The sequence below is a fragment of the Lepidothrix coronata genome, unplaced genomic scaffold (genome assembly GCF_001604755.1).
Source record: "Lepidothrix coronata isolate B3197 unplaced genomic scaffold, Lepidothrix_coronata-1.0 Scaffold201, whole genome shotgun sequence".
Taxonomy (NCBI): domain Eukaryota; kingdom Metazoa; phylum Chordata; class Aves; order Passeriformes; family Pipridae; genus Lepidothrix; species Lepidothrix coronata.
This window is the reverse complement of record NW_016690381.1, coordinates 1,113,897-1,138,190: the sequence shown is the minus strand read 5'-3', so window position 1 is coordinate 1,138,190 and position 24,294 is coordinate 1,113,897. Positions and strand designations below refer to the sequence as shown.

The following is a 24,294-nucleotide window of genomic DNA, read 5'->3' as shown; positions in this document are numbered from 1 at the left end:
GCACAATCCACTTCAGGTCAGCATCCTGAGACAGGGAAAGAAAACTCTGCTTAGCCTTGCACACTTTACAGTCACCTAACACTAGGGTGCCCCTATGAGCTATAAAAGCCAAACATCATGCAGGCCAGAGACAGATACTTGTGACTTTGGTAAGAAGTTTTTGTTTAAACAAAGCACTCTCTATCATGTTACCTACATTCTGTTCAAATTATTTTCTTTTTTTTTTTTCCTGAAAAGCAATCCCAGCATAGCATTGAGCCTACATGGTGATGTTTTTCTTCAGTTTTGAAAAGGAAAGAGTATTTTTTTAACTTTTACTGCACTCAAGCCTTCTGAACAAAACTTCAAATTTTTTTACCTCTGGACTTAGACTAGAAAATTTTGGCTGAAATGAGGATTTCTTGAAAGTACTGAGCTTCTGAAAACAAAGGGGCCATAACTGATATTTGCTACTGTTAATGCAATTTGGTTGTTAAGAAAAGCTGCAAGAAAAACAAATCTGCCCCTTTTCCTTCCATCTTCAGTCTAAGACCTTATACTGCTGTTTTTCTGGGCCATTAGTGTTTATGACCAGTTCCATCTTCTGTGGCAAAGCACACGGGCCTCCTCCTAACCCTAATCTGTTACCAATGGCTTCCTGTTATGACTTGTACAGCATTTACTCTGTAAATCAAATGAAAGTGTTCTGTGATTTCACGAGTGATACTGTCAGTTTAATGGCATCTTTATTGCTGCGCCTGCTTTTAATGTTTCTGCACAAAATCAAAAAGGGAAGGGGGGAAAGGCAGTTTTGAATATATCAATAGGGTGAAAAACATCTGATTCCCCCTCTCCAGTGGGACTGCTGTAGTTAGTCAGTCATTCTGTTGGAGCTGGTGGTGTTTTCTCAGAATGTCTTTCTGCCCCTGTACTGGGAGCTCACAGCCCATGCACTGGCCTTATATGAGGGGTTATAATTCCATGGGCTGCACCCAGCTCCAGTTTCACAAGGCTCTAGTCTCAGAAATGGCTTTAAACTGATCTGCAGGTGAGCTGCTGCCAGAGGAGACAGTCCCATCCTTCTCCTGCCATTGCCACAAGACCGGACGCCTCCTCTCGTGCCAGCAGCAGCTCTTGGGGTTTGCACACTGAGCCTGTCAGGGAGCAAATCTGACTGAAAAAGGACCTTTTGTTTGTTGGCCTCTGGTTCATTTTCAGCTGGATCAGCTGATCAGTTCCTGATCCTGTTCACCACAGTGTCACCAAGGAAGTGGTGAAAACATGCAGCAATGTGGAAAGGAGAAAAAGGGTAGCTCAGACTTTGATTGACTCAAGTTCAACCATAAAGCCATAGTCTAAGGCATACATACAGGACTAAATGTTTCCCAGTTACATGAATTCAACCTTATGGATATAAAATATGTGCACTACAATAGCCATGAAGTTTTACTCTGAATACAAGATGCCCAGGGAGCCTGTGAATGGCAAAGTTATGTATTATGACCAAGCTATCTGTTTTGTGCTACTGTGACATCCAACTGGTTCAGCCCATCCTTAGTAAAGATCTTCAGTTTATCAAGTGCAGATCTCTGTCACTCAGTATTTAGTGGAGAAGAATTCACACATCATCTCAAAATGTATGTTAGGTTATTTATATACCCCAGGATTTAAAAAAAAAAAAAAAGACACTTCCTATCTGGCCAAAATTGCAGATGTAGACAATAAAACCCAGAAATTATACCTCTGTTCAAATACATTTGGAACACTGAATGTCAAAGAAGCAAGAGATACAGCATCATGTTATGTGATGTTTGCTCCTTTTCCCCACACAGCACAGGGAGTGGGCCCTGACACAGACAATCCCTTAGGAATGATCTGATCCCCCAGACCTCTTCAGCACACGTTCAGCTGAAAGCCAGCAGGGACAGCCTGCTGAACTGGTGCCAATGCCTACCCCCTAAAACCAAGATCTCCATCTTCCAAACCACTGAGGTGCACAGGGAAAAGCAGAGCAATAGAACTGGAGAGAAGAAGAGCAGATGGATGGATGCTGTGTATTCTGTAAAACAACATTTCCCTGCTCTTCCACCCTCTGTTCCATGAAGAAGACTCTTTCTGGCTCTAGTGATGAAAACCACACGAGTTTTGAAGCGGGGGCACAATTCCAGTCTCCAGCTCTTCATTCCAGTCTGTGTACATGGCATGTTGGTCGTGCTGACACAGGGCTGGGTGGCTTTTCCTGTTCCATGTACTGACAGTGGAAATAATGCACATAGAGAAGCAATTTATAAACAAAAACAAGCACTAGCATTCATGTTATTTTACTTCATGTACTTACAGAGAACAAACTATGGAAAGTGTCTTTTGCTTGGTTGTGTTAGCTTGGGGCAAACACTTACCTGCCTCCAGTCTGCAAAGCTTCCAGTATTCCCCTGAAACAATAAATTTTGTAAGAATGTGAATTTGTCAGAAAAAAAATGTAAGGAATTGAAAACTTGTAAACAGTCTCCTATGGGAAAAAAATCACTTGGAACAACCCCAGTTTAATTGACTATTTCATTGAAATCCGATAAACTTCCAATTTGCAAAAGAAAAAAACAAATCTCAAAATTAAAAAACCCACAACATTCTACTTCAAGCATATTGAAGTTTGATGCATCTTCTTGTCTCTTGATAAATGTACCTGAGCCTGCTGTCAAGACAGTATTTCTCTGTTGCTGGCTTAAGAGGGTAAAGAGCAGATCATATAACACCATATGTCAGGAATAACAGAAATGCTTTCTGCACATGACCTAAAACCAAAACTGCTTAAAAATATCTGGAATTGAGAAGGACTTTTTGATTAATTAAACCAAAAATCTTCTCTCAATTCAAGAGCCCAATGAGAACCCTTAATTACATAATCAAAAATTATGTCAGGAAAGAGCATAATGAAAATGTAATTATGCACTTTTTAGTACGTGATTAGTTTTAAGTAGGTGGGTATGATTGAGGAAGAGCAAAAGAGGGGAAATATGATAAAAGTGGTGAATCAGACAGTGGAAAGAAAAGAGGTATCAGAGGAGTGAGTAATAACAAATACAGCCTTCTCCCAGAGTGTCTTCTGAAATTGGATGTTTTGACTTGACTGCAGAATGTATGAAATAACACATGCTTGTTCCTCAATTACATGCCTCTAGGATTTGACACAAAGCTCACTAAAGTCTATGAAAAGGAAATAAGCTGCACTTCCAGTTAATTAGTGAGTTCAATACCAGGAATATGTTCAAAAAGTTTTGTCCATCTCACCTGACCTCATGATGGCCACAACTGCCCGTTCTCATTGTGCTGTCCCTCTGTGAAGTGAGGCCGTGGTGGAACATTTTACAAAACCTTGTGTGTGCAGGTCCCATGATACAGTTTATAGTATCTCCTTCTTTCTTCTCCAATCCCAAATCCTTTTTGTCACGAAGTTGTGTTAACCCCCAGTTTCCTCTAGGACATTAGAGTTATGAGGAGGCCAAGGAAAAGCACAAGCCTCGGGCACTGCTGTCTCATTGCACTCCCAACTGGCCTGAACAACACCACGGGTAAAACCTGAGTTGCTGCCTGGAAACTCGTGTGACATCGTGGGGGCCCCTTTGAGTGGGCTCTGTAAGTCCAAGTCAAGAACTGTGAATTCCCAAACTCCTGTGTTGCACATACTGACAGTGCTCTTGGGCTGCCACTTCAGCTGCCTGTATCTGTTTCCCTGTTTTCAAATGGACATAACACTTACCTCCTTCTGCCACACACCGTGTGTCTAATTAAGTGCTTTCAGAGTTCAGCTGAGTGTGTGTACTGTATTATCCTCTAATCACAGAGAATTCCACCCAACCCTGCCTAGCAATTCTCTTTCTTTGTTCTCCATGCTCACTCTAAGCTTCTCTCTATTTGTTCCAAGTCACTCTGCAGTCAAGTTACCTGAACGTTTTTATCTTAAACTTATTTTTAGGCTGATGTTAAAAAGGGAAATGCAAATGCTCCACTGGCAGTCTAGGTTCCTGGAGAGAGAGAACTTAAGAAATTATTTCTGCAAAGCTTACTCAAACTACCTCCATATTATCTTGCTTGAAGATGAATCATTGGTAGAAGTCAAAGGGATTAATTCTCATCTAGAATAAATCAGCACTGGCTCTGGTGAAATCAGTTAGCTGCAATGAATTATACAGGGGCAGGTGGAAGGTGATTCATGTCCACTTCATACAGACCAGGCTCTGATTTTAATTATGCAGATGGAAATCTCTATCAACTACAATATTTTGACTTAAGTTTCTAGAATTACTCTGCATATCTACAGATGCAATGTGGGGGGTTAAATTAGCTGCTGCCATTCAATAAGCAGGTGCTGGAGCCAGGGTTTATTCTCTGCTCAGCAGCAGCCTTTTAGATCCTCTGTGGGAGCATCACATGAACCATCACTGTACTCTGAACAGGTCCCTGGCACACAAACATCTTTAATGTCTCACACAAACCCATTACTGCTGTCTCTCAAAGGATATAGTAGAGCTGCTATAGGTACAGGGAAGAGCAATAAAGATGGTCAGCCATGTAAAATGCCTTCAGTATGAAGAGAGTCTGTGTTTTAACTTGTGTGGAGAGCTCTGAGAGGAAATGAGCTAAAGGTCTGCAAAGTCTTTAAATGGCGAGTAAAGCAGGGACAGTGACTAAGCTCTATTTTTTGCAATAATAAAGTTCAGGTGCAACCAAGGAAATCATCAGGTCTGAAGCAGAAGGAAATTTTTTTAAAGCAGTACATCATTAAATGTGGAAGACTTGCTAAAGGATCTTGGAAAAACCTGTTTGAGACCCACCTTCACCCAGAGATCCAGATCCCTGGTACACTCACACACAGGGACCTGCAATTCAGTGACTCTTTTAACCCAACAGAAAGAAGATGCACACAGACCCAGTGGAGATCAGCACAGGAGGGGGACGTTCAGATACCTGGGCTCTTTGATGGACACTGTACCCAGCACTTCTGATTGTCCCTGTGCTTTTCACCACACTGAGCTGCAGTACACTGTGAAATTGTGGTGTGCTAAATTCCACTGAAAAGCTGCGTAAACATTTTCATAAATCAAAGCATGTGAGGCTGGAATTTATTTAGCACTACAAAAATAAATAAATGTATGGAATCGGTTGACATAAATCATATATGCAGTGTGTGCACAGGAAAAGGGTCATGCAGAATGTGTAATGCATTCCCACATCTGCCTTTGTCATCAAGTCACTTCGAAACTATGCACGAGTGGCAATTTTCTGATAAGCCATAAATAGGGATTTGATTCTGAATTTCCTAAAGTTAACAGAAAAAAACATCTGTTAACTTGGCAAAGTTCAGAATGGTATACTTTGTCTGAAAGCAGACAGTGCTTTCAGAAAGGAATAACAGTGGTTAAAGGAGAAGAAAAAAAGTGAGGAAAAGGCTGGTGTGATCTCAGATCTTCCTTGCTGAGTCTAAAGGGCATAGCAGTATAAAACAACGAACTCTACAATCACTCTGGATTTCTGAATCTTACTGTACAGCAAATGTAGTCCCAATCACACACAACTTTCTGGGGGCTTTTCTAGAGCCTTCAGCAGGCCAAGAGTGAACAGTATTTTCTCCTACAAGAGTGAATACAGACAGTATGCAGACAAAGAGGGAATAGATGATTATTTTCTTCGGTGGTGCGATACCATGTGGAGACCTTGCCACCTTGGTGCTACTGTGGCAGACAATGTTAAAATGCAACAGCTGCAAACAACTTACAAGCACTTGTAAATTAATTACATCTTCTCGAAAAACCTTGAATTCGTGGTAATTGATATGTCAGCCTCCTGATAATTGACTCCCCGACTGTTTTACAAAGTAGCAGCATTTTTTGTTTGCTTTTGAAGTGCTCACTTGAAAAAACCATTCTGGCAGTAAAATTCTCTTCAAAACTGAACAGTAGTTGTAAACTACTTCCTTTTTAAAAATATAAAAAATTTAAAAACAAACAAAAAGAAAGCAAGCTAGAAGGAACATGTTTTCAGTTGCAGTTTCAGTCAGCTAACACACAGTAGCCGTTTAATAATAAAAGAGCTTGCTGTCTAATGATAGGGGTTTTTTCTTCAAAATGAAAAGCCATGCTAGCAACTAATAAAATATCCATCCTAAAGTAAGGATTACGTGTATGTCTGAGATAATTTGGACTTTACCAAAATGAATTTTCCTATACCTAAAAGAAAACCATTTCTAAAAAAAGAGTGAAAGATCTCCCTTTAATTTTAATGCAAACCTTTTTCCTTAGCATTTTAATCTTTCCAGTCAAAAGTAACGTCCTTTTTAAAATCCTTACGCAGTAATGCTTCCAATACTGCCCCTAAAGCTGGAGAGGTGTTTTGAAGCAATGTAGCTCCTACACCGTGCCGACACTCACCCCAGCAATGAAATGATTGTAAGACTTTTGAGGCAAACGCTGGAGACAGTTAACAAATTAACAGCTTTCAAACCAACAACTTTCTCATTCAGCCACAGGGTGGGGGCGTAGCTTTGGGGATGCAGATTTCTCCTAACAGAGTGTATTGTTATTTAAGCAAGGTCTTTTGTAAGGGAGTCTTGCCTCTTTCCCCAAACACAAAAAAACCCGTTTGATGATTTTTAAAAGGACATCAGCTGGAGACACAATGAGTAAATAAATGAAAATGGTGTAACGGCTTTCAGAAGAAAACAAAGGTTAAACGTAAACAACCTAATTTAGAGTCTAATCTGAGCTCCTGGAGACCGTTCACTGGCCGTGCTCTCCCACCGCCCATCGTGCTCCTCTGAACCCAGTTACCCTGGCGATTCCCTGCCCCTCGGACCCCCGACATTCAGGGAGATAAGACCTTTCCCATTCGCAGCAGCCGTGTTTCAGACCTACTCAGAGTGAGGGAAGGTTTCTCACTGGCGAGGGTGCAGACAGTGCTACCACAGCACATCACGAGAGCCGTGTTTGTGAAGGTGCACACCTTGACCCAAGACTACCTCATTAGGAGACATGGGGAGGTGAAATACCACTGTCACTTGATAAAGACAATCTCCACACTTAGGGCTGAAAGCATCCGAGATATTCTCTTTACACTGCAGACTTTCAGCCTGCTGCAACTGCATCTTGACCCAAGAGCTATTTTTTCATTCCATGTAATGTGATATCCATGAAGCCTTGAGATAACAATTGCGTATATTAGACTGCCATCACTTACTCCTGGATAGAAAACTTAGTAACTACAATAAAGATCAGTCAAGACAGAGAGAAAGTCACTGTTGAGGTAAAAAACTTTAAGAGGTATTTTGTCTTAGCCTGGGGAACATTCATCACACTATTTTTGCTAGTTTTTAAGGTAATATGTCCAATAAGTGTCTCTATCCCTAAGCCACTTAAAAGTTCACATCATTAACGTTTTTAAAATTTCTTCTTGAAACTTTTTTCCTTAATTACAAACAAGTAAATGCGTATTTGTAGTTTGACAAAAGCCTGGCAGTGTTCTTACGGTGAAGTGAAGAGACCTGAGAGAATCTCCACCGGTATAAGCCAAGTTAGCTTTTTGGGAGTTGGGGCAGCAGCGCTGAATTGCAGCCCTGTCTGGTTTTGCGTGTAGTTTGCCCCACTCACCCCTACTCGTATCCCTTGCACTCACTTCACACAAACACAACCAACTTAAACCCCCCATATTTTGGATTCACAGCAATGAAACACATTTGTTGCATTTATTCTCAGTTGGCACAGAAGACTGCAATACCTTATTTCTGCATCCTTATGTCCATTGTGGTGTGCGCACTCCTGTGTGACACTGAGGATGAGGCGTTTGTGGGAGCACCCTCAGCGCCGGGCAGGGCCGGGGTGTAGGGCTGGGGGCAGCTCCCTGTTGGAGCAGAGCCGTGGTGTGTTCATGGCCCTGTGCTGAGTTGGTGTGGCATGGCTGTGCTGTGTGACTGCACTGTGCGTGTGTGAGGCTGTGCAAGAACATGTGTGTGAAGTGCAGGGTGCTGGGGGGGCGTGGGGGGTACATATGAGTGTGAGGGGTGTGTGTGTGGGTCTGCAGTGTGTGCAGGGTACGTGTGAGTGGGTGTGAGGTGTGTGGGTGTGAGGTGTGTGCAGGGGGGTCTGCAGTGCAAGAGGGCGAGGGGTGTGTGCGTGGGATGAGAAAGTGCAGGTGCAAGGTGGTGCGAGAGGTGTGTGTGTGTGGTGTGAGGGGCTGCGCAGGGGGAGTGAAGGAGTGCAGGGTGTGAGAGAGATTGTGTGTGTGTGTGAGGGATCTGAGGGGGGTGTGTGCGTGAGAGGAGCTGTGCGGGGTGTGGAGATGAGGGTGCACGGCTGTGAGGGTGTGCGGGGTCGGGTGATGAGGACAGGGGGCCGTGAGGGTGTGCGGGGTCCCGTGATGAGGACAGGGGGCTGTGAGGGTGTGCGGGGCCGGGTGATGAGGACAGGGGGCTGTGAGGGTGTGCGGGGCCGGGTGATGAAGACAGGGGGCTGTGAGGGTGTGCGGGGCCGGGTGATGAAGACAGGGGGCTGTGAGGGTGTGCGGGGTCCCGTGATGGGGACGCGCTCTCGCCCCGCCCCGCCCGGCCGCCCCTCTGTCCGCCGCCGGCCCGGCCATGCCCCGGGGCCGGGCTCCGCCGCCTCCGCCCGCCCCGTCCCTCCCTCCCCGCCCGCCCCTCGCTCCCCCTCCCCGCCGCCGGGGCTTCCCTTCGCGCTCCATTCAGCGGTGCCGCGCCGCTACCCCGGCGTGTCCCGCACCCGGGCTGCGCTCCGCGCCCGGCCTCTGCAGCGCCTCGACCCGCGGGTGGGCAGGGCCGAGGGGCCATGGGGGGCTCCTGAGAGAGCGGGGAGCGGAACGCCCGGCCCCGCGCCGCCACCATGGAGCCGCCGCCGCCGCCCGGCGCCCCCAGCGCCGCCGAGCCCGCCGGCTGCCCCAAGGACACCGACCGCCAGCTGCGCCTCCGCCTCTGCGTCCTCAACGAGATCCTCAGCACCGAGCGCGACTACGTGGGGACCCTCCGCTTCCTGCAGTCGGTGAGCGGCACGGCGGGGCCGGGGAGCGCCCTCGGGGGCACCGCGGGGCGGGCGGGCGGGCGGGGGGCCCGCAGGCGGCTCCTCCCCGCGGGCCGGGGGCTGCGAGGGCGGCGGGGCAGCGCCGGGGCACAGCTCGTGGAAGTGCCCGGGCCGGGCCCGCTCCGCCGAGGGGGAGTTTGTTCTTCTCTTGGAGGGGCTGCGGGGGCCGTGCGAGGGGCCGGCGGAGCCGCGGGTCTGTGTCCCCGCCGGCCGCTCTGCTCTCGGAGTGCCTCGTCCCTTCGGCTGTAGGTGTTGAGAAGTTGCTTTCACACCCACGTGGGAAACTCTATCCGTGCTGCCGGTTATTTATAAATAAATGTTATATATGTTTTGGTTTAATGGTAAACATAAATATGTGATTGGGCCGTGTGTGTCTGTGCATGTGGAGACAATTATACCCGCCTCTGAAATTATCCATGGGCTAGTTCAGAAGAAAAACTCCATCTGGATATTTCCTTTTTCCCATGTAGGCTCTCGATGTGGAATTCATCAGCACACCACCACACCCCTCCAAATAACTAGAAAAGCCTGCAGTAAAAGTTACTAGATAACAGAAATGCTATTTAAAAAAAAAAAAGAATAAACTACTTGATCACACAGAGATCAAGAATCAAAGCAAGGGAAGTCTCTGCAGAGATTTCTAAAAGATTGATCAGGGAAGAAATTCTTTCTGGTGTTTTGCTGGATGAGTACTAAACTCTGGTTTCATCTAACCGGGCTTAGACTCTTGAGCCCTTTTTGACCTGTCCTTCTGGCAAGGTTTTTGTTTGTTTTTTTAAAAATCAGTTTGTCTTCAGTGTTTTTCAGATTCACCCAAGTGGTAAGCTGTGTAGCATAAAAGATAAAGGAAAAGGATGTGGTTGCTTTATGAACTAGTCTCTACTTGAATCCTCCTTTTCTCTCTCCAGTAGTTGAACTCAAAGCCTTTAATTTGAGAAAGCTTCCAGTCGAAGTGCCAGTTAGCTTCATTTAGAGCTGTGGTTCTGTCTCAGTGTGAGAAGATTTTTTAAAAAAAGCTGCAAGTTGCAGAAGTGCCCCACCCTACAGACAAAATAAACCCAAAATCCTTCAGAAAACTCCTCTGTCCTAAGTACTGAATTTGAGACTTTATCAGCTGCAGGCTAGACTGTAGGTTCAAGCTACATATATTTTTAGCTTCAGTTCTTAGAGCTAAACGTGTTCACAGAGTTAACTAATGGGATTTTCATATATTAAAACCCCCCCAAAAAGTCATTTGTTTATTTACATTCATTAAGTTGGCAGTTTTCATGAGAGCAGTAGTGAGTAATATGCCCTGGCTAATGGCAGGAGGAGACCCTGATGGAGTACACTGGGCTGTGGTGTCGGGCTGGCACTGCAGGCAGTCAGAGCCCTCCTGAGGCACTTTGTTACCAGGTGTAGAGTGGCTGTACTATTGGGCGTTGGGTCTGGTAGTGCAGCTTTACCCCCCTATGGAGTTTGTGTTTTGATAATTATGTTTGAATAAAGCACCGAGGGATAGGATCTTTCCTATCTCTGAGCCTTGGTTTAGAGCAGCATCCACACGCAGGCTTAACTTTATGCACGTGTCAAATATTCATGTGCTGTCCTAAATAATGATAGTTTCTTTAGTCATTGACCTATTTCTTATGGGCTGAATCTCTGTTCAGCTGCATTTGGGTAGTGGAATGGTGTTAGCCCTAAGGAAAGGAGAATGAGGATCCTACTGCACTGTGTGAGGGTAAGAAGAGCAGTAGTGGGATGAAAGTTTTAAAAATAAAATTTGGAGTGTGAAATATTTTCTGCATAAACTGCATGGATAGCCATAACTTAATCCTTCTAACAAGGTAACCCGAGGGAGAGAATTCTGCTCTGCCTCCCATGGTGGGCAGCTGAGCTGGCATGCAAGGATAATATCATCCACATAATCACTGGGATTATAGTCAGCTGCAGTCCAAAAGTTTTGCCTTATGACAAATGAATATACACTAATGAAAGTGCTGCTGCAGCTCTGGGACCCTGTGTTCTCAGCTCTGCTTGGACCTCACAAAGGAAGGCACTTAACTCCATTAGGTGGTTCTCCTGAGTGCACTGGTGTTGCTGCAGAGGAACCACAGCTCCTGCCCCACGGGTCTCCTGCTCCCCAGCTCGTGTTCTGGGTGAGCAGCACTTACCCAGCACAAAATAAACGTACACTGGGGTAGAGCACCAGGTTAACACTCCAGCCTGGCTGGGTGAGGTTGGTTGGTTTCTTCACAGTGTGAGTTGTTCTGAAGTGGTTTATACTCCATGTGATCCAGAAGTAATTTTGGCTGCGGTGAAGCACTTCTGTGCGGGACAGGTGCAGTGCCCAGATCTTCTGGAAACTTGTTCCTGTCAAACATGAGCTGAGAGGGCATGTGGGGGGCAGGTTCCTTTGCTTAAGAAACTTCAATAGCTTGGATTAAATAAAGAGAGGCTAAATCTCATCTTTCTATCACCAGAATGAGTTTTCCCCACGGAGGCTGGGACAGTTGTGCTTTAGAAAAAGATTATGTGAGGGAATCTGTGCTCTTTGTTAAATATTTGCTATTGAAGCCCTAGTCCTCATTAAGTATTCTCAATAAACAATGTTTTAAAAAGCAAACAACTAAATTCTATGGGTTTATTCAGAGCACTGAGGGTGCTTGCTGGCAGCAGCTTCCTGTGTTCCCTGGTAATGTAAAAGAATCTCTTAAGTATTTAATACTATGCATTTGCAAATAAATCAAAGTAACTTCAATTTATTAACAGTAGTTTAATCCTTTTTAGAAGATTCGTATGTGATGATGTTTAAGGAAAGGTTTCATTTTTCTTTTCTTTTTTCCTATGCTTAGAAACCTTTTCCCACAGAGCTGCAGGGGAAAGTAGTTGTACTATAACCATGAGGACTCAATCCTTGTTTCCTTTGCCTAAAAGATTGTGGTCCATATTTAGCTTCCATAAATACAGTGGGTATTATTAAAGTTATAAAACATTGAGTTCTCTTTTCTAACAATAAAAATTGTGTTAGTCACCATTAAGAACATTTTGCTATGAGTTTTGCACTCATTCAATGAAAATGCTACAGATGTTTACCTATTTGAATAACATTTAGTCTCTAGAATCTGTTATATTTCATACCTAAAGTAATTTTGACAAATTTGAGTTATATCTGCAAATTTAACTTAGATTTCCCATCGTTTTTCACTGTGCATGTGATTTGTTATGGTTTTATTTCATTTAATTTTGGACACAAGAAGGTGTTCCAAGTCAGTTTTGCTCCTCTTTTTAGTTTCTAGTACTCCTGTTGATATTTGTATTATATGTATATATACATGTGTATGTATATATATATAATGTATTATAGTATAATGTATCAGAACTATAGAGAGAATGAAACCCAGTAGCTTTTCTGTGGTTTGTTCCATATCTTAGGAGGTGAGATAATCAATTCCAATGGATAGAGTCTGGATTTTATATTAAATGGTAATACAATACAGCTATAACACTATATGCATATCATGATGTCAGGAGTCTTAATTTCCCTCCATTAAGCCTCAAAATGAGAGGTTGAGAGGGGAAGAATTTTTTTTTCTACCAACTCACAGCTGATGACCTGAAGTCACTGATTTGATTAGGAATATTCACATGCTGTGTTGTGTCTTGTCTTATGTGTCATTTTGTTAGGCGGGTATGGTATTGCAAAATATGGAATCCTCCTTGAAGAAATGCTGTGTAAATCAGGAGTATTAATAGACAATACTGCAGTTATGTTACTACCTTTACCAATAAAGGCTGATTACACAGCCAAACCTTTTAAGCAGCAGGGAGAGCTGCTAAGATCATTAAAAGAACTACTGACCAAACGAGAATCAAAGTGGAAAATTGTCAGAAGCTAATGGAACTTTACTGAAAGTTTCTGGAGCAACATAAACTTCAAAGAGATAAAGGCAGATAATTCTGTTGTACGTCTCTGGTGGGATCATACACCCATAAGGATTTTCAGGCTCTAGACGTCAAGATTCAGTTAATCCTTTGGCCTCTTTTAACTCTGTGCAACCTATACAGAAATGTTTGCATTGTCTGTGTAATCTTAAATATTTCTTTTCTGCGTGACAGAATCAAGCCAGGTGATAATTTAGTTAGGATGAGCAGCGGGGTAAATGCCAGCTTCTGTCTGCTGGCACCCAGGACTGTGGGCTGGCTGAGGTGCAGCCCTGGCATGGCCAGTCCCTGGGTAACTGTTCTTGCCTGTGCTGTCAGTTGGTGTGGAGAAGTCACGCACAGTTCGTTGAGAACAGAAAGGCTGTGGTTTGTTTGACTGATTCCAGAGAATCCCAGTCAAATGTGTTACACTAATATTGCAGGTATTAAAGACCAGCTTTCAAGTAAGGAGGTACAGGAGCCCTGAGCAATTTCAGAAATGCTCATTGACCATTGTTCTAAAAATAGATGGAATAGTGAGTACACAACAGTTAGCTGTCAGTTTTTTAAAGGTTTGTTTTACCAGTTTGCTGATATAATCATATGAATTACACGTGGAAGTGTAGGAGCAGTAATTATCCAATACACTGGATTGCAGAGGTAGGTATTTTGTTGCATCACTTTCTTTTTTCTTTTTTTTTACCATCCTTTAATTTTGCTGCTCTAACCTGCACGTGCAGCTCCCACAACCTAGATAATTGCAAATATGTAAAGCCAAATTGTTCTCTACATTGTATATAAATATGTCTCTTTCATCTTTCCAAAGACAAACCACCAACTTGTAAATTTTAATGTCGGAATGACAGGCTGTACTTTTAGTTTGAGCAATTGCTGTTTGTTCTGTGCAGGCATGAAAACAGTGTGAAAGTTGAATTGTTCTTACCAGATAGGTATCAAGTTGGATAAGTAGTTGTACCAGTACTATTTTTAGGTTTTAATACTGTGCCATCCTTTATTTTTATATGAAGACTAAAAGTCTTTTTCAATCCTATCAATTGTATAACTATGTTAGGTAAGATGTGCAATCAGATACATTAACCCACATCCTACAGACTCAAAATATTTATGTTTTGCTCCCTTTCCTTACTTGCTTTATGGTTGTAATTGATCTAGTATCTCTGGATTTTGCACTCCACCCATCTTGAAACATGATAAACATCGCAGGCTTGTTTTTTTTTTTTCCTTCTTCATATTTCACAATGCTGTTTGCATCCAAGACGGGGCTCTGGTGCTCAGATAGAGCAGCACACAAACCATTTGTCTCAGCTGTGGGGTGTGGTTTCCTGTCCTCCCCTGTTCTCTGCCTGTTTCCCCCCAGCAGATACAGATAAATGCTGATTCTGAAAGGTGAACCATATGGTTTGGGTAATGTTGCTCCTTTATTATGAGACACCTAAAAGCAATTGGGGAGAGGAAGAAGGTGGAAAAGGAAATTGTTGGAGATGATCTGAATTAGTTTTGCTGTTCTGTTATTTTGGGTCAGTTGGTCACCTGTAGCCAGTTGCTAGGACTGCAAATGATCAAGATTTTCTTCTGTTTAATCTTAATATCATGGGACACTTCTCTTAAAAGCTTGGTTCCTGATGTATGTAAATTGAGGAAGATCACAGCTTTCATTTTAATGTCATATTTGTAACCCTTCTGGTTGTAAAGCACAGATCAAAGATAGAACAGTAACCAAAAAAAAAAACACCCAGTCTTGAGTTTTTAGGGGCTTTTGTTATGACTCTTGAGTATTTGGGGTTGGCAATTCTACTAGTGGAGTCTTCTATTTAGACTTAAGTATAGTGCAAATTCTGCTGCTAAAGGCTGTAGTGCAAATAGGTTAAAAGGTTCTTTTGCCCTGGATACAAAGAGAGAATGTGAAGAAAAGAGTCTGGATGTAGAAGGTGAAGCATAGCTGAAAAAAACAGAAAAGCAAAACAAAGCAAAGAGGAAGCTCTGAAAATATTTATTTGTCTGAGCCCGTGGTCTAGAGAGCCCAGATTACAGCCACGGGGCTCAGAGCAGGGCTGGAAGGACACAGGATTCCCAGTTCTCTCCTGCTCTGACATGTGTGTCTGAGCTTAGTGTGTCACTCTGAAAATTGTGTGCCCAGCCCACGTCTTCGGCAGGGAGGCTTCACAAGTCACAGTTACCTCAGAGTACAGCAGGTTTTTTATAAGAATTAAGGTGTTTAGTTCTTTTTGCACTCTCACAGAATTTCCACGATGAGAAAACATCAATAAATCCCCCGTGTAGTTGCACCAGTTTACTGCCACACGAGTGAGAACTAAAACTCCTTTCTCTTCACTTCCTTTAGCTCGTTCAGCTCGGGGTGCATCTGACCCTTGCTACCCTTTATCTCAGACCTGCTTTGGCCTCCTTACGTCCTTCAGAATGAGGTGTTCGACCTGGTTCTGGCTCTGCATCTCTCCCTCCTCTTGGTTGCAGTGCTCTCATCAATCAGCCCCTTTGCCTTTTGTCCCTCCCTCTTGCTCCAGGGATGCCAGTTGTTGTCTGAACATGTGCCACGATCTCTGGGGGAGGAGGGAGAGCTTGGCTGCCCTGGGCTTTCCCAGCGCCACGCTGGTGCCTCTGCAACAAAACTCCCTTGCGATAGCAGTCTGGGAGCTGAGGGAGTGAGGGGAAGGGAGGGACAGACACCCCGGGCTCTGGTAGGAAGGGCAGAGGGATCAAAAAGTGAACCCAGCATCACGGAGAGCAGAAGTTATTTGAGCTCCATGCATAGCTTAATGTTTGATTTCACAACGTTCGTGGCTGATATTTGCAGGAAGCAGATTTATACCCGTTATGGGAGCTTGTTTGTCCCAAAATATTGGAAGGGAAAAAGTTTGAAAGCTTTGCTAATTTTCCACTTCCCAGGTCACAGCGTTTCTGCCTGAGGCAGGAGTACTGATTTGCAGGGGTGGGAAATGTAAAATTGAAGAACCTCATCATATCACAGAATCGAGAAAAATCGTCTTGGAGAGAATCTTGACAAACCATCCCATTGTGTTCTGATATGTAAGGAGCTTAATTTCTGATGATTTATCCTGGTGTTTCGATGTTGTTATTATTAGAAATGTCTTCTTAATGCCTAAATGTCTAATATTTTTTTGCACTGAGCACGTAGGTGATCTTTTTCTCTTTGGGTCAAACCCTTACATATTTCATGGATGTTTCCCCATTTCATTTCAGACTAGACTAAATTGTCAAATTGTTTAACTTTTCTCAAAAACTGTTTAATTGTGCTTCTGATAATTCCTGTGCTGTTATCTGGATTCTCTAATCTATTTATTTCCTGAACACTAGTGCCCAAACCCCTAGAGCCTTAAGAAGGGTTTATCTGAGTTCGTACCTGCGTTTGAGGACAACTCCTTGCTCATATCAGTGACTGTGACTGGGTGCTGGCATGTAGCATTTATGGGAGAAGTTGAATATTTAGGCTTCTGGAGGGTACCCTGGAAGTGCAACACTGAACCCTCCTCAAGGGGAAGAGAGTGATGAGTTTGCAGGCCAGCTTCCCTGTGTTCAGGCCCTGGCAGTCCCAGAGGCATCTCACACTGAGAGGGTATCTGCAGCTTGAAAAAGCAGGATCTCCCAAGTGCAGTGTCTGCCTTCAGGCACCCAGATGAGTCTGTGACAGATGAAGCTTTCAAAAAATTACTTATTTCTGTTGCCTGCCTATTGTCTGCTTCAGGCACTTGCAAGATATAAGGGACTATGTGTGAATTTCCCTTTTCTTTGCAACTGTAGAATCCCTTTTCTGTTTTGGTCTCCTCGAATGGATTTGCAGCCTGCAATGGTAAAGGCCTTGCACAGTGGTTTAGGATATAAACGTATGTTTTTGATTTTGATGACGTTTGAAATCCCTGTGCAAATGGCAGTCTGTCCTGGTCACCACCAGAGAGTATTGCTGGCCTCAGCCCCTCAGGGGCAAAGGCTGCCATCAGTTTTCATGCATGAAAATGGGAACTTAATGACAAAGTTCTGCAGAATCCTTATGGGAGCTCTGATATCTCGTTGGACCAGGCTTTTGCTGTGACAAAGGCTTTCAAATCTCCTACACCTCATCTCCTTTTTTGAGATACTCTTGAAGTTAGGAAAGAGAAGTATATTCTATGGACTCATCTAGTTTGTGAAGTTTTTTTTTTGTTCACTAATAGCAATGGCCATGATTTCAGCAACCTGTTTTGTGGAAAAAATCTTTGAAATTGTCCTGAATGGTCGCATCTCCCAGTTTCTCTGGCTGCATGGTGAGGTTTCTTTGCAATCCTCATTCAGCCAGGCCCTTTTATTTTGTGCCTTAGATGACATGTGTAGTTCCCTAATGCCTCTGCTTATTACCATTATATTTGTACTGTGGTGGGATACTTAGTCTATATTTACACAGCAGTGTTTCACTAAATGCTCTGAATTGAGAGATGATCCCTTGGGTAGTGCTCTCAGAGGTGGTGCTGTCTCAGAGTGCATGAAGGCTGTTTGAATTAGGGATGTAAAAGTTACACTGTGGCATAAGGTGACTGCTGCTTCTTCCTCTTTTAGTGTGGCATTCATTCCCCGCCCCCTTTTTTGTCTCTCTTTCAGTATTTTGTTTTCTGTTTTCAACTCCTGTTGAAGTAACCAGCCCTGTCTCTTTGAAGGATGGGCTGGAAGCATCACTCTCTTATCATGTTTTTTATCAATTTTGAAGAGTTCCCATTTAGGAGTGGGCATGACTGCAGCATTCTCAGCCTTTAACAGCTAGAGGCAAGGAAAGATTTCAAATAAACAACAATGTCGTTTCTCAATCGGCTACAGAAACTTCCCTTTGGAGGGATGCAGTTCATGCAAAGCCGTCTCATCCACACTGAATGCTACCTTTGACTGCTTTTCCCTGCTGGGTCACAAATGGAGGCTTGGACTGGGGATTGCACCAATAGCAGGCGTAAAACTTGACCAAAGTCTTGGATTTAAATATTACTGCTGCTGAAGATTCCTGCTTAATTGCTTAGTCAGGTGTGATTAGAGCTTTAAGACTACCTCTGCATGTATCATCGAGTCCAGCTGCAGCAGAGAGAGAGAACTGCAGTGGATCTGTGCTGGGAGAGAACCTCAGGGTGGTTGTCTGGATAAAATGCCTGACTTCTGCAGATACACTCTGCTTCACCCTTCTGTAGTAGATGCCACTCATCTGAAGAGGCCTTGGCTCCCTTTGAACTGCAGATCTCAAGAGTAGAGTAAGAGAAAACAGCTCTGTGGTAATGAGCTAATGAGCCCTCCTTCTTAGCAGTAACTCACTGCTTACACAGCTGAGTGCCATATGTCAGGCATCAGACACTGGTTGCCCAAAGCTGGATGTTGCTCTGAGAGGCTCCTTTGAACCTGGGGACCTAAAGGCAGGTATTGACCATTCTGGCATTGTGAAGGTTATGTATGAACCTGCCCTTCCACCCACTGCTGTCAGCACAGGAACTTGTCACAAACTGGCTGGCAGTGTCACTTCCTACATATGTCATATGTCTTTGAGCTGCAGAGAAGGCAACAGATTTCTAAACCCTGATTATTTAAAGGTTAGGGTAGTTACTGAGATGATGGGACTGTGGTACTGAGTTAAAGGAATGTTTAGGTTCATGTAAGGATATTGGGTCATTCTCACTGCTATTGCCATTGCTGTAATTATTTCATAATCAGCCATACAAATAATAACCTTGCTGCAACTCATCTGATATCTCATGACTCATGGAGTAAATTTGCTGACCTTTCTTAACCTGACTTGCATTTTGTACTTCTGATTTTGTTTGTGGTCAGTTCTCGTGCCAACAGGTTAATTTGTTGGTTACCAAACTATGTTTTTATGTAAAATGAAGGCACTTTTTTTAACAAGCACTGTTGTTTAGTCATTAAAAATCTTTTAGATTAGTCACAATTTACTTGGCCCAGTAATACACTTCTAGTTAAAAAAAATAAAAAATGGATCAAACCATCTAATATGCAGGGTGCTGATTATATATTCCCTGTGGGTTTGTCAGTTGTTAAGTTGCCACTCTCTGAGTGATAGAACCAACATTTCCAGGGCTCCTGCTTCAAGCATATATTAGGAACTGTTTGGTTGTGTGTTTTGGGTGTGAAACTTGATGTGATCGGCCCCGGAGTTTGACTTGCACAAACCAGGCTGCTGGCTTAGTTGTGAACCAGTGCTGTTGCTGGTGACACCAAAGCCACATCCTTTCTGCTGAGGTCTCTTGGCCCCGTGTGTCAGAATAAGCAAACGTTGATCCCTGAAAGGCACACTGCTCACCCCTTCCCTGAGAGCACCACTTCTAAAGAGGGAGGCTGGTACAGTCCTTTGCACTGGTGACCCACCAAGGAGTGATGCTTATCTTTGGGATCTGAGCAATTTATTAAGAAACAGCTTTAAACCCCTGAGACTCATTTAGTGGATGGCTGTCAGGCTTTAACTACCTTTGTACATGACGGAATGGGTTTAGGTTTAAAAAATCCTGACAACACCATCCACATCCTTTTACACCTTTTTTTATCTGCAGTAAATCACAACAGTGATAACACTTTTGTCCTGAAAGTTTTGCCTGCTCACGCTTCTGGCATGCTAGCCACGGTTTGGGTAATTTGGAACAACCCATCACGGGATACACAAGGGAAATACTTGTCAGGAAAGAGGGGAAAACATAAAAGTTTGCATTCAGGGGATTATTTTGGAGGCTGAGGAAGCTGACAATGAGAGGAATTCCCTGATACTCAAAATTCGTGTCACTGGTGGAGGGCCCTGCTTTGGGGACAGACTCCTGATAAGAACTCAGTAAAATGCAAATTCTTATCTCAGAGAGGTGGGTGGGTTTTAGCTACACAGCAAAGTCTCAGTCCCATGGGACTTTTCTGTCTGATCTGGCAACTGCTTTGAATGCGTCACCTCACAGGGAGCCTTGGCTGTTAACCTCATCACTAGGTGGCTAAAGAAGCCCCTTTCATTTTGTGTGAAGGGGCAGCAACAGAAAGCTGTAAAACTTTTGACCTGGTAAAATGTTTTGCACTCTGAAATCTGATTCTTAAACAGAATCCAGGTTGTTTTGGGAAAAATGGACAAGCCTAATGTAGGTGTACGTGAGTAGGCTATTTAATAAGTAGGTCACAGAGGAAAAGGCATGGAGGCAGAAGTTTATCTGTGCTGTTAGAGCTGATCAGTGGTTAATGCTCTGTATTGTTAAGCAGGAGACTTCGGCTACAAATGTAGTAAACAAAATAGTGCCAGGCTTTATTCTCTGGCCCTGAGGCCAACTGGCATGATCTGGTCTTGTCTTGTACCACTGAGAATCTGAGTCTCAAAGTAGGATGGATTCATTCAGACTCCCTGTCGGGAATGGTCCTGGCCTGTCCTAACTGGCACCATTCCTCAGAATTGTTTGGGACAATGCTGGTAGGCCCAGGCCAAAGTGTGCCAGGAAACCTTTTACCAGTTTTCTCCAGAATTGCAAGGCTCAGGCCCACATCCGGGCCCTTGGAGCTCACCATGGCCACAGCTCCCACCCCAGGCTGTGGGACATCCTCCTAAAACAGCCCTCTGGCAGAATGGAGCTGAATCCAAGACCCAGGGTTAGCTTTTCTGGGAGGGTGGCTGATGTGGTTGCATTTATTTCTGATGCTTTGTTGTTATGTGAAAGTTCTACGTGCCAGGCCAGAAGTGCTAGAAATACATTTTGTCAGCCTTCCTTAGACTTCTGTCATTACTGACTGTTGTTGTTACTTGAGGTCTTTCATTTTGTTTAATGTGCAGGGGAGACAAAAGAAATACAGTTTAGTTTTAAAGGCTGGTGAACTGCTTCAGGACAGCATAAAAAGGAACTGGATGCTAATTACCTAATTCAGAGTATCATTACTGACAGTTGTGAGCTGAGATATCATAGACTGAAAGCACTTTGGTCCTTCATATGAAGAGTGCTTGCTCATTTCTCTTTTATTTACTTCCCTTTTTATTGAGGAAAATCAGAGGCTTCAAACGATAATCATTGGACATTTGCATATAATTTTTTTAGCTCGTGTCCCTTTGGGTGCTGGTGGTTCTGTCTGTGTTGTGTTACTGAAACTGTGCTCAGAAGTCAGCTCAGATGGGAAGCAGCTGTTTGTGATGAGAGGGTGTTGACAAGACACAGAATAAGGGAAGAACAGCAGGGGAAGTTTTCCAAGGAGAGCTGCAGAAGTGTGTTTGCTGTGAGCATTGGTCTGTCAGAGGCATGATCCCTCAACAGGAAAAGGAGAGATACATATTGATTGAGGAGACACTTTTCACAGAGTTTGGCTCCTTTGTTGCCTCTTAAAACTTTACGTGGGAAATTATCCCCGTTGCAAATACTCTGCGTTGGCACCAGTGTTCTGCTCACATGTGAGGAGAAAGAATGTGTCCTGAAAACTTGTCAGTAAATAAGTAATGATTTTCAGGCTGTCAGGACCAAAGATGATTGTTTTGGAAGGTATAGTGGAAAAGTGAGGCTTACCAATTAAGTTATTGATACAAGACAAAAGTATCACTGGAGTTTTTAACTTAGTCATTGAATGGTACAGGAGACACGAAACCTGGTACATTTAGCGTTACAGTAGTTGTTTTGCTGGGCTTTTTACTGAGGCTTCCAGCTTTGCCAGAATTGAACTTCTACGACTGTGCTGCATTCAAGTCACATTGCCCCACGTTCTTGGTGTGCTGTTGCCTTCCTTTGCAATGATTGCAAAGCCCTTGTGCAAGGACAGATAACCTCACTGCACATGGGTTTTTTCACTTCAGCCCTTAGAAATAGCATTTGCCAGAATAACTGCACTTAGAGGTTAGGGAACAAGAGCAAGAAGCATTTAGAAACAAAATTGGACCAATAGATATTAAATATAGTCAAGGCTTTTGAACTGAATTTAACTGGAAAGAGTATTTGTTTTAGAAATGAATGAAAGAAGTCAAAAAGACAGGTCACTGCAGACATATGACATCATTACATAGTCTTTCACTATTCACAAGGTATGATGGCTCTCTGAAAAAGTCAGCTGTGGGCAGTTCCTGTTGTTATAAATTACCAATTGTGCACAGTTTTTATTACTTTTCTTTGCTTTTTGTTGTTGGTTGGGTTTGGGTTTTTTGTCTGTTGGTCAAATGGGGCAATTATTCAGTGAGCAAAACAGTCCCTAAAGAAATGTATGTTTTCCTCTTTTTTGACTGTTAAGCCATTCTTTCTTTAAACATTTAAAGTACTCGGCTACATCTTGATTTTTGGCATGGTGAACAGGTCAGGCTGATGAAACTTTTGCTTTGTGGATGGATTTGTTGGTGAAGGGTGGATGGATTTGTTGGTGAAGGGTGCTGGAAGTTTTCTACAGTTACACAGAATACAGGGGGAAATCAAAAAAGAAGGATTATGTAGGGTGGTACTCTGTTTTGCATGATGTCTGGTAGAGCACCTTTGGAGGATTCTGCTACCTCTGCAGACTTTATCTGTGGGAGCAGAAGCCCAGGGGGAGCTGGGAAAGCTCAGTCTGTTCTAGCAGGTGCCTGTCACCTTGCAGGATCAGCACCTTCTGCATGTAGAATGTTATCATCATGAACAGCGAGGTACATCTGGTGATTCCACTCTGACCTCCGTTTCCTTCCCTATTTAAAAAACAGCTTAATGTGCACCTTGACATAAAATAAAGCCAGAAAGAGCAGCCATGCTCCTGATGGGTTTTGTCTGTTACACTGTGCATGCAGTTTGTCATAAGAGACCCTTTTGCACAATACAGGCCAATGCATCTTTCTTAAGCTGTTGCACAAGAAAAGCCACAATATTTGGAAAGTAAAGTATGAATCAAAGTTTTTTTTTTTACAGCACCCAAGGAGAGGAACTGAAATTTGCAAAGAGCAAGCAAGAACGAAATTGCAGTGGCAGCATTACCACGTCCAGGTGGAAGCAAGGCTGCATGACATCAGTTCTCTTTTCATGTGGTTCTGGGGGAGCTGCTCGGGCAGCGTGGTATCGAAAACCAGCTTAAGCCAGTGGAAAGAAAAGGTTCAGGCTATTTCACTTAGAGAAGAAGAAAATTTTGCTTTGAAGTGCATTGATAATGAAGATACTGGTCTCTGTTTATGCAGCACTTTTTTTGGGTGGATCATCTCAAAACAGACACCCAGTATTTAGCAGGAGAAACTGAGGTGCAGAAACCCAAAATGAGTTGTGCAAAGGCTGCAGGTACCAGAGCCTTGTGTCCATTCCTTACCTCTTCTAGAGAAAAAGCTGAGCAAAAGATGTCACATGAGCTACACGACTTTTTTTGTTAAAAAGTGCAATAAAAATATTAGTTCTTTAATTCAGCCTTCAGGCAACCAGCTGACACATCCTTGGCAGTTAGTGCTTGATGAATTGGTGGTCTTAGCTCAGTTCCAGGGGGACTGTTAGGCATAACCAGAAGCAGTATTGACAGTCCCTGTGCACAGATAAAGAATCAATGGGAATGGGAGGCATTAACAGTTTTCCATTCTGGGAATACCTCTGCTGGATGCAAGAGACTGTGCTGGGAGTTTTCCTGCCCAAGTCCTATGTGAACATAAGGTGTAGAGTGTAAGTCTTGGCCCTTCAGGAATTGCCAGTCAGCCAGGGAGTAGTAAAAATGTAAACAAAGAAGTTATGTTGGGTCTCAGAATGACTCAGTGGCAGTTGTCTGAACAGTTGTGCTCATGCTAAAATCTCAGCAAGTGCAAGTACAAACACTTGGACATCTGGTAGTTTCACACTTGCCTGTCTGTTTGTGTGCGAGCTGCTGAACCAAACCCTTCCCCAGGCTCTGCAGAAGGACTTTCTGAGGCAGTAAGTGCAAGCCTGAGTTCTGCAATCAGCACACATCGAGCACAAAGGGTGTAAAATTAGAAGTGAAGTGAAAGTGTCAGTGGTTAGAATGTACTGCTGGTGCTGGCCCTGCGTTCACTGGGAAAAGCCACTCTGGCCAAGCAAAGCAAAACTGTCTAAGGCCAAGCTGAATCCAAGGAGAGATTTCAAAAAAGTTGTTATAAAAGTCAGTATATAGAACATTTCACTTGTGTGGCTTCTCTGCACTTGTTTTTTTGGTGAGGAGCTGGAACTTCAGAGATGTATATTCAGAAGGGAAGTTTCTTCCTCTGTAATTTTTTAGCTTCAAGGTTCAGAGTTGAAGTTTGAAGGTAAATTAAAGAAGTATTTGAATCCTGAAATTCACTGCACAAACCTGGCCTTAGGGACAGGACGGTTTATTTTTGGTATGTTTTGTACCTCTCCGCACACTTCTGATCTTTTAAGGCTTCATC

General features: G+C 43.5%; 1 protein-coding gene across 1 annotated transcript in view; it reads left to right on the top strand.

Moving 5' to 3' along the window:
• Positions 1-8,864: 8,864 nt before the first annotated feature.
• Positions 8,865-24,294, top strand: part of PREX1 (phosphatidylinositol-3,4,5-trisphosphate dependent Rac exchange factor 1) — a 143,224-nt gene continuing 127,794 nt past the window's right edge. The window contains exon 1 of the mRNA XM_017832306.1: positions 8,865-9,020. Coding sequence (XP_017687795.1) covers positions 8,865-9,020 — 156 coding nt within the window. The remainder of the gene's footprint in view (positions 9,021-24,294) is intronic.